At 39.1% G+C, this 10622-nt stretch overlaps 1 protein-coding gene across 1 annotated transcript in view; it reads right to left on the bottom strand.

The window, feature by feature from the left end:
• Nucleotides 1-3119, bottom strand: part of LOC111265509 (uncharacterized) — a 41048-nt gene extending 37929 nt beyond the window's left edge. Inside the window, exons 1-2 of the mRNA XM_086970561.1 lie at nt 3034-3119; nt 188-557 (exon numbers count right to left, since the gene is read on the bottom strand). Coding sequence (XP_086826687.1) covers nt 188-557; nt 3034-3119 — 456 coding nt within the window. The remainder of the gene's footprint in view (nt 1-187; nt 558-3033) is intronic.
• Between the last annotated feature and the right edge of the window lie 7503 nt (nt 3120-10622).

Here is a 10622-nt window from a genome sequence, read left to right on the forward strand (position 1 = left end):
ATGTATGAAGATGTCTTTGCCACAGTGAAAGCCGACATACAGAGAGTGTAAAGAAAGAAGATTAAACAAAAACAATACACACACACGCACCTATCGAATAATTCATACAAGACTGGTTTCCTTTTTAATACTTTAGACAATTGTTGCAAATATCGATAACAGATATATCCGCAAAATAATGACTAACGTGATCTCGGGCGTGTAGTGTGCTTGGATAGTGTTCGAGGAAGAAGGAAATAATATCGGGGTGCTGGTAGAGGACAGCTTTATGCAGCGGCGTTGCTCCCTGAGGATCACGGCTATATGCAAACTTTTTGTGTTCGATCAATCTTCGAACGAGGTCGAGTCTTCCAGCTACAACCGCTTCGTGGATCTCTTCGATCCGGGCCTGAACTGCTGGCACTTGACGGAGGAAGCGTGACACCTGCGGAATCCTGAGTAACAATGAACGAAAGACAACAATGAGCCTATCAAGCACCAGATATTTGACAGATCTATATCTTTGTAATTGAGTGAATCGCCATTGAGTGAATTCAAGTTCGCTATTGTTAAGTGACCTGGAAATTCACGATCTCGTTTAGCTCATGACTGAGATAAACTTGTTTATTAGTGATGCCAATGAGGCTACAAATATGTTTATTGGCAAACATTATATAAATATATTGTATTGGTAAGATCATAATTGTAAGCTCCAAATAAATACTAAATACTTATTCACTAATGGGAAGCTGTAAGGTGACTGAATACTACGTCTCTTAATATTGTGGTACCTTGGTAGAAAATTTATATACTTTCTTTGCTGGAAGATCATATACTGCATGCTACTAGATATATATATATATAAGGAACCGCTAGATTTTAAATTGACCCCAAAAGCGAAAGCCCAGCCTGGCAGAGTTTGCGATCAAGATCTATTTGAAAAAAAAGTGATATTACTTTGTAAAACATATAAAAAAATAGTAAGTTAACGATAATGAACGTTACCAGTAACGATAGGTTAGGTTAATTAATGGCGCACTTGAAATGCTATTCTGGTAACCTTTCTATAATTAATCCAACCGATTCAATAAAGCAAAAGCGTCCAGTCCAAACTTAGGCACCATCTCGAAAGACTGGACCATTTCGAAAATTTTATAATCCTCGACCATTATTAATTTTTAGATAGAACTAGTCGTATGTAGTCAGAGGTCTATCTAAAACAATATTATTTTTAAGTTCTCATAAAATAACCTAACCTAATTAGATCTGTATTGGCGCTGTTCAGAGTTACATTTTAGCTGAGCACGCGCGCTTTCAAGAGTTACCATCATGCGCTCCGTAACTGTTCTCTATTATGTGGCTCACGTAGAATGAAAAGAATCATACAATAAGAGCTTCAAGGTTTATTGAACGTTCAGTTTGCGCCGCATATTAATCCATCACGATTACCCGCAAGCCTCATGCGAGTTGGGTCCCTGAGGGTGGTCAACCCCGCGAGGCTTCTTTTGACGTTTAACCTCCGAGTGAAGGCCGCGAGAGTATGCCCGATGGACCGGACTGACGTCTGGTTTGGCCCACAGGCACAGTTATTCGAAGGGCGGGTAAAACTTTTCAAATTTGTCCTTTAATAGCCAGTCTGGAATCGACGATGACAGTAGCATAAGTTCCTCAAGATCGCCTACTGTAATTATATCAGGGTTTGAGGTTTAAAAGGGGTTAGGACAAAGTGGCCTTTTAGTTGAATTTTGTCTATTCGTCTTCCGCGCGGTGCGTGTGACAATCACGTAACTACGCTTTTGCGGACCAGCTCGTAAGAGCGTCATCGTAGACAAAGGGTGCGTCTATGCAGCTCAGTTCTAAACTAACTTATAAACTGCGTATAAATCTATACTGATTATTTTCATGTTGATGGAATATTGAATATGATAACGGGACTCTGCTCAGGTACGCAAATAGGTACTAACTATATCAGTTAGAGCAAAGGCAACCATAACAGAAGTTTGACTGCTTTAAATGAAAGCAAGCGAGAAAGACAATGCGTCCCGCGCCCTAAAGGTGAGTATTGTGACAAAAAAAAGGGGGCGCATATCACGTATGCTGTTAAACAGAAGAAGTAGTTAACTTAGTTCAATACATAAATTTATTTAGGTTTAATAAAAAACACGTTTTCTATATGAAAACGATTATGAAAGAATATTTTATTAGGAAAATACACAGATATGAATGTACTACACCTTGGGAGTTTCGTTTGCGTTTTATACATGTATCTGAATAATATACGTTTCGGTTGTATGCTATCCCTGAATAATAAATAATGATACTGCAACCATTTAGAGATACTAAAGCATAAACTTACACTGAAAAAAAAAAAAAGCAAAATATGTGAGAGCCATTTTCCTTCGGTCTTTTGCGCTGCCGTATGATGTTTACTATTAATTAGTAATTAGGTACAATGTATGTTAGTTTGAACTTATAGGTAAGTTTAAATTGATCTCGTCCTGAAAAAACAAACAATGCAAAAACACATAGTAGCATCTAGAACGCTACCTGTGAGATACTCGAGTTGCTACAAAGACGAGCCTAAGTTATATTGTGTGCGAAAACGTACATACTGGAAAGCTTTATACTAACTTTATAATTGTGTTCCATATTCCTGGCATGTTTAATGATTGACTATTTATCTATCATAAATTTTATGGATCATAAGATGATAAGCTGTCTATTTAATTTCTTCTTCTAGTATAGCCATATCCGACAGAAAATTTCCCCTTAATGATGTAGTGTCTAATCTATCTTGTCCGCTTTTATCAGTAAATATCCTGCACATAATCAGGCCATCTTTGTTATCCAAGCACGAACATATGGTTAAAAAATAAGGTGTCCTACGCTACCCCTTAAACTGAAAATTACTGTTGCACTAAACCAACATACGAGAACACCCATGGTGCACAAGTTGTCATTATTACGAATGTTTTCTCGACTTTAGGGAATGGATAATTATAATTTTTTTCTAGTCTCGCTCCACGTCAAGTCAGACGCGGTTAATGTAATTACTTGCAACAGCCCCAGTTCGCTCCGGGAAGTGCGACGGAGTCCACACTCATATACCGGGTGCTGGCGTTTAGCCTGTTGAGATTCATGTACGACGTCTGTCCGCTAACTCACTGTTGCTTCTGACATGTGACTCTTCATGCGTCGCCATAGCCGTGACGGAAATCCCGTCGAAAAGAGTACAAACAGGGATTTGACCAACGCAAGCCAACATAACGCACCCCAGCCAAGTGAAAGCGGCAAGCGTGTTCATGACAATTTGGCGAAATGACCCCAACAGAGAGCGGGAGAGAGCGGCCATTTGGCGGATCGTTGGCCTCGACCTGATTTCTAGTAATATAACGACAGCTCCCGCAACCGCCCTTCAGCCCCACGTAACCCTTAACGGCTAGACCTAACTGCCCCGCAAAGATTCGTAGGGCTAAACCCGTTACTCATTAATCAACAAAACCTGTTCGTTTTAGGCGACAAAGCTAGTTCACATTTGGACGATCGGTGTGAAACCGTCAGACTGCCTGTGTAAGTAAGGACCTGTAGCGCTTGGCGAACGGAAATCGACTATGGATTGGTCATAAAGCGGAGAAGCTAAACAATATAGTTAATCACAAGCGCAGTTAGCTGGAATGGGTATCTATGCAAGGACATATTTGATCAACGACTGATACGCTAGGATCAAGCTCGTCTGAGTTATTAACTAGTTTCGTTCTCCAGATCTGTCCTTTATGACAAGAAAGGAAGCATAGACATACAAGAAAGCAGCGAATGGAACAACGAATAGATCAAACGGATCCGGTCACTGTTATTCGCGTGTGTGCGTGTGTGTGTGTATGAACGATGCCAGCTCAATTCTAATGGACTCAGATCACGAAATCGAAATTAAGAGGTCCTAGTCTTCATGCAATAAGGCACATAGAGACTTTTCGCAAAAGAGTTTTCATGGCCGGCTGATTTATCACTAATGCTATGGCTATAGGTGATCCAAGGTAGAGGCAGCCTTATCTAAGACTGGATGTTATATCTTGATCAAGCAACGTGTATGTATCTCAATAAATCAATAGTGTCTTCCATTTATTACGGGGTTTACATTACATGTATACAGAGTAAGGCACATCGGATTGGGTCGTGAAAATGTTAAAGAACGCTATGCGAATGGTAAATCCTTTGAAATGAAACGCTTTCCGTTTGAAGAGATACCTCAATATAGTCTTGAATGAATAATATTCGAGTTTCGACTTTTCAAATACTAATCTGGCTAAAGTAGCTGGGCAAAAATTTTTGGGCTTCGGCAAAATTGTCACAGGTATAGCTATTAAAAGGTGGTGTCTTATATAGATACCATTCTCGCATCTACTTCACTACTGAAATCTGTATAAATGTGAGTAGTTTCATTTAGCATATACAACCCTGACATTGAACAATCAGCCAATTAACAGAACCAGAATAGTACAAGCAACTTATCTTAATTCAACTTCCAGCGTGCTCCCGGCCATCACCATGGTTCAAAGTTAAATTGGGTCGTTTTAAGGAATCTATTTAAATATTGAAAGATAGTCTCTATAATCAAACTCCTGAACCCTCATCAAACCTAACCTCGACCCTTAGGTGCCAAATCAGAGTAATAAAGAATGTAGTGGCATGGTGGAAAAAAAATTAACAACAAAACCATAGATTATCCAATTTGAGAGTATCTTTAATAAGAAGTATCAAGTTTGCACATACAATAGATCCCGTGTAACAAATTCCTATTATAAACTATATAAACCTATATAAATAGTAAACTATTTGCTCTTTAGTAAGTTGATATTAATTACAAAAAATTGTATAAGGCAAAATATTTACTATTGTCTACCTTTAATTTTTCATACGAATCTACAGAACATTAGATGGTTTTCGCATTTTAATTTGGCCTTAGTTCTGTTGCGAACATTAAGTTAACGTATATGCTTCGATCGCGCAACCGATGAACTTATGGGGAAAATTGTTTCAACAAAATAAAAAATAGTATTATTGTCTTCGAACATAGTTGTCCTCCAACAGACTGACGTCATCACAAGTTACTGCACGAAAGTTCGTCAACAACACGTCCTATTTTTAACTTAGTTTGTCGCCTCAAAACATTAATAAGTTTCAACTTTACCATCAAGCTCTTTATAATCCATATTATCCTCCTTGGTACTGGCTAGTAATTCATTGCATCTTACAGAGTGTCCAACCAAGATCTAGCGCATCAGATTCGCTTATTCGTGTATGTGAGCCCCTTTAATTTCGGACAACAGTTGCCCTCTACATGCATTAGCCGATCTATGAGGGGCAGGACGAATGGGAAATTATGTTCGTTCTCAATTTTGCTCCACTTGTGTGGTCGATGCCGCCGCCGGTTCTGCTACCGTAAAATGTTCATACAACCTCATATTAGTTAGCCTAGGTAGACATAAAGGATGATCCATTTCGTTAAGAAGGGAAGAGTGAATTTATTTTAAGAGCTAATTAAAGCCGACTTCATCGTGTGCTGTTGCTGTTAATATTGCTTGCGTTTTCTCTAATTAGTTAGCTGCCGTTCGTTGGGACATCTGCGGTATGTCGTCTGCAAGATAGTGTCGAGAGCTCGGAGATAATTTTTTTTTAGTGAAACAAAATAGTTTAAGTGAATTGTTGTCTAAAAAAGTAGGTATTCACTACCTGTCCCCGTGATAGGTCAGTGGGTAACGTATTTGTCTGTGATCTTAGGAACACGTTATGGTCTAGGCTCGAAGCCGGGCATAAACAGGCTTTATTTCGTGCTGGGAACCAGCCATCTGATGGAGTATCTAACGGCAATAACAAACGTAAAACTTGAAATATAGAGGTATTCATTAGTTAACTACTTGCTGACAATATGATTATAATGGAAATCGTTACGGATATTTTGAGCGACCCGATTCCGTTCTATCATCTCACTTGGATGTTTTATCGCGGCACTAATTTAAGTGGAGTTTCATTAGACTCTTATATAGCACAAACTGATAGTAATAGTAATTGTTATCGTTGGTTTTTATTATTCATAGGACTAAGCCCATCAGTAAGAGGCTCGGAGAAAATACTTTTATGTTCACGTAAATACGTACCTGTTGTACCACGATAATCCAACTTCAATACAAATACACACACAACAAATAACAACTATCAGTCAGTTGATGAGGATGATGGTAATTACAATAGTCAATACCTTACCATATACTAGAGGGGCAACGAACTATAATAATAGAAAATAAACTTAAAAAAAGAGTATAAAGAGAGTTGACAACAAAAGGCGATACTGCCATAGCCCCGTAAACTATTGACAGCATTTTACAGAGATCGTAATTATAATTTTTGCTCTTTGCCCGTGTTCATCTCAACCCATCCCAGCCTCTGTACTGTTCCGCGCCGTACGAGCCATCCCACCGTACCAACCCGACCAATGTCACTAGTAGTAAATAGGAGAAAGGAGCGGTTGAAGTGGCAGACGCCTTTAACCGGAGACTGAGGGTGAAATAAAAAGGTCCGCAGGGCCTTCGCCTTGCAAACGGCAGACAGAGAAGACGGGCGCTCAAACTGGGTCAGCGGGTCACCAACTGACCCCTCAAACACGACTGCTTTACACAGCTCCTGCCACTGCTGCTGGGTTCATAACTTACCAAGACTGGATTCCCAGATTCCGAACTCAGCCCAACTAGACGACTACAGCGGACTCACTAACACTACTTACGCACAATGTCTTCACCGTTGTGGCTTGGTAACATCTTAAAAAGCATTAAAGCACTGGAAGCACACAGTCCTGTGTCGCTCATAGTTAGCTGGTTGACTGACTCTACACGTTCCCGCTGAGGCTATTCTTATGGTATCGAATATAGCCGTGCGCAACGCTCATTCAGCCACTAATGTAAAAAAATCCTTCTATAGCCTTCCAGTCTCCTGGACATGGTTAACTCCTATCTGTCCCCAGATTGATTTTTGAACAGTTTATAATTCTAGCGAGATGTTGGTGCAAAGGAATACACGCCCCGATCTAAGTTACAAGTCGTTGCTCCACTTTTGTATGATGGCGGCTCGCGTTGATACAGTACAATGTAGCTTACCATTGGTTACTAATTAGACGCATACGTTTCATTTATGGGGCAAGCATCATGAAATCTCCGAGGGCAAAGGATCTGTACTGAGGTGTAACAGGTTTAAAAGGCGAGCGGGTATCCATGCAAAACGAAAAAAAGGTCATGTAAATATCATACTATTGAGAGCTAGCCAGACATTATGCTGATGTTTTTCTGCTGAAAGTATAAGAAAAATACTTCGTACAAGAAACAAGACAGCGGATAAGTATCCTATGTTCGTCTGCATCCTTTATTGGCAAAATGAAAGGTCGACAGGTTCGATTGTCGTACCTCAATGCTAACATAATGCGTGGTGTGAGTAGCGGCGTCTGTTTATTATAACTGACTTCATCATCACGATACAGTGATTTTCATGATAAACCGAGCGATAGGAACTATTGTTGTTAGTTCAATTATTAGACGCGTAGATACAGATGCGTAGAAGAAACAGGAGAATTAGGTCGGGCTATAACCGTAGCGGTTGCTCGATGATAATATTCATAGCTGATATCGTAGCTCATATCAGGGTAGCAGGACTCCTATCGCAGAGACTTAGTAGCCAAGTTGATATTTAGCCTAGTTCTACTTTGAAGTGAATGGGTCGGGTCTGGATGTCGTATCTGTGGTCATAGGTTTCCATCAACAATACTAAACTTTTCGCTAACGTGATCGATTTTTGCTACTGTGATAATAACAAGGATGTAACAAGGAATACAAACTTCTTCTGTTACAAAATAATTGTTTTTGAGATACTAAAATAAGATTGCTTTCTACGGATGTTCTAATGGCATTCTCATACTAAATATATCTCAAACAATAGCTAACCAAATATTTGTATTTTCATACTACGCATATGCGACATGAACCTCGCTCGTTCCTATGGAGGCATCAGTTTTAAATTAAAAAACTTGAGCCAAATTGTAATATCTAAACTGGTAGCTTAATCCTGTTTTTGGCTAAGAGCCCATATTTTATGAAAATTCTTACGTCATAGATCGAATTATGGAAGGAGGCCAATTCTAAAAAATCGGATCGTTTGCGAGATGATTCGGAACACATCGGAACTGACAGGTGTTATGAAGACATTAGAAGCTCAGTAATCGATGAGACCGTAGAACAGATTGCAAAAAAATGAAAATTGCGTTTAAATAGGCCATCGAATTTTTTTCTAAGTTTGTCAATATACATCATACTCATCACAACAGCTTTCAAAAGGATTGAGATTTTCCAGGAGCTTCAGGAAAATCCACTGCAACAAGCCAGAGCCGTAGCAGAACCCTCGAAAGCTCTGCATCACCGTAATTGTATAGAATGCTCCTGAAGCTTATCATGAAGTTCCAGGAGTCTTTTCATTAAGGCCACATATTATGATATTATGATTAACAGTTCAGGCAGCGTAAACCGGCAAGCTGGACAGTATGGGTAGAACCAGTCAATATTTATTATTAACCCCATTCCGTATAAGTTACGATAGTGCACGTGTGATGTGGTTAAATTTCGCTTATAAAAATTAAGCCTTCAGATATATTTTGCAATCAGTATCCTATACAACATTGCTCAATCGTAACTCAATTTCGGTGTCTATTTAGTCAACTTCTATCACTATCATTAGAAACTTACGAACTTCTAGGTTTATGGGATCTATCCCAGTGATAACTTTGTGGGTCACATATTTGCTTGCTAATGTTAGGGACACGTTGTTGTCTGGGTTCGAAGCCGGGCATAAACAGACTTCGTTTTGTGTTGGAAGTTAGCCATCTCTTAGAATGCCCGGCGGGCGGTATAGAACGTAAAACATGAAACATAGAGGTTTATAAAAGCTAGCTACGGCTATCTATTTCGTATGATGTTCTACTGATCCTTTTTGTGTTTATACTTGTTTGTATTATGATTCTTCGTGTGTTTCGCGTACAGAAAAGGAAACGGTGCGGGTGAACGCGGAAGACCATTTTTGACTATCTGAATATGTAATTCGTTAACATTTTCGTATGATATATTTCAAACAGTACGATGTTGCTGTTGTATTTTATTGTACACCATAGAAAAAAAAAACGTTTGCTAATAGGCAATCACATAAATATGTAATACAGTTTAGTTTGCACTCAGCTTTTGCTCTGTTGAGATGGATTGCGTTAATAGAAGCCGCAATAGCTTTTGTTTTTTACCGTAACTAGCTTTGTCCGGCCGTAGCTACGAATAGGCTTGACTATGGTGGTGGGCAAGCACTGCTTCTTGACCTGCAGCGGACTAGATGCCGATTATAAGATTGTTGACCAATTTAGATATAGGAACGATCAGATGAAACCTATTCTTATATCAGCACCCTATTCATTAGGCGTGCACGGTTACTTCGCTTTCTAGAAGGGACTGTACGATGATAAAGTCTTAAGCAGTCATCTGCGGCCTTCATAAGCTACGCGGTAATTTTGTCATTGTGATGGGCAGATGAACAGAACGGAGTCTATTCTTCCTAACAGTTACTTGGAATTTAATATATGTTGATATTTCTCCTATTAACAGAGAGGTACTGGGTAGCTGGTTTGTTCATAGATATTTTTCAGTTTCACCAGTTATATATATATAGCATAGTTTACCTATTCAACTAGAAACTGTTTTATGGAAGACGTTTTGGTCTTCATAACAGCTATGAAATGTACGTTTGACCAAAAGAGAAATACGTCGGCGAAATATTTAAATCATAAAAAAAAAAGATTATAGCACCTTATAGATAAGCGCATCACTTGCATCTATACCGAACAGAAAGCGTTAAGCTGCCCATTTTGATTGATGGACCAGTTTAAGCGTGCTGTCAATTTCCCGTGATATCGGTGTGCAAGTCCGAACGGTCTGTGCATGTAAACGCTCTGATCTATTCATTAATCAATAAGGAAGTGAGTGCATATGGCCATCTTTCTGGGCCGATCTTTTGCCTACTATTATTGCTTGGTCGTAATGATATCTAATGGTTTATTGTCAAACACATGACCGCAGTCCTCATTGATACAAGATTATGGAACATAAATGGCCAGATCACGTAACTGTAGACAGCAATAAATTGTTTGTCTTCTGACGAATATATGATCGACATATATGTCAGCTAATCATCGATGGGTTTCGTTGGTAGGGTGCTGGTCAATCGCTATAGCATTTGCAACGCTTTGCTATAGGTCAACATTGTTTAAGTTAACACGACTTGTATACGCGCGGTATGCATCGTGTACTCAATCCGTGCGATCATGGATCAAAGGTCCTCTGTGAGAATCATTGGAAAATTAAATATTCAATATAGCGCAGTCGTACTAAGAACAAGACACGCTTTATTTTATGTATACATAATTGGTGTACAGTTCGGAAGCAAAGAAATCGATTTACGCATTTAGATAACACAGGTTAGAGGTTGCTGGATACTGCAATGGTTTCAATATCATTTTTTAAATAATCATACATTTATAAATAACCATTTTCATGGCGGTAGCCTGAATC

The sequence above is a fragment of the Varroa jacobsoni genome, unplaced genomic scaffold (assembly GCF_002532875.2).
Source record: "Varroa jacobsoni isolate VJ856 unplaced genomic scaffold, vjacob_1.0 scaffold_103, whole genome shotgun sequence".
Lineage (NCBI taxonomy): Eukaryota > Metazoa > Arthropoda > Arachnida > Mesostigmata > Varroidae > Varroa > Varroa jacobsoni.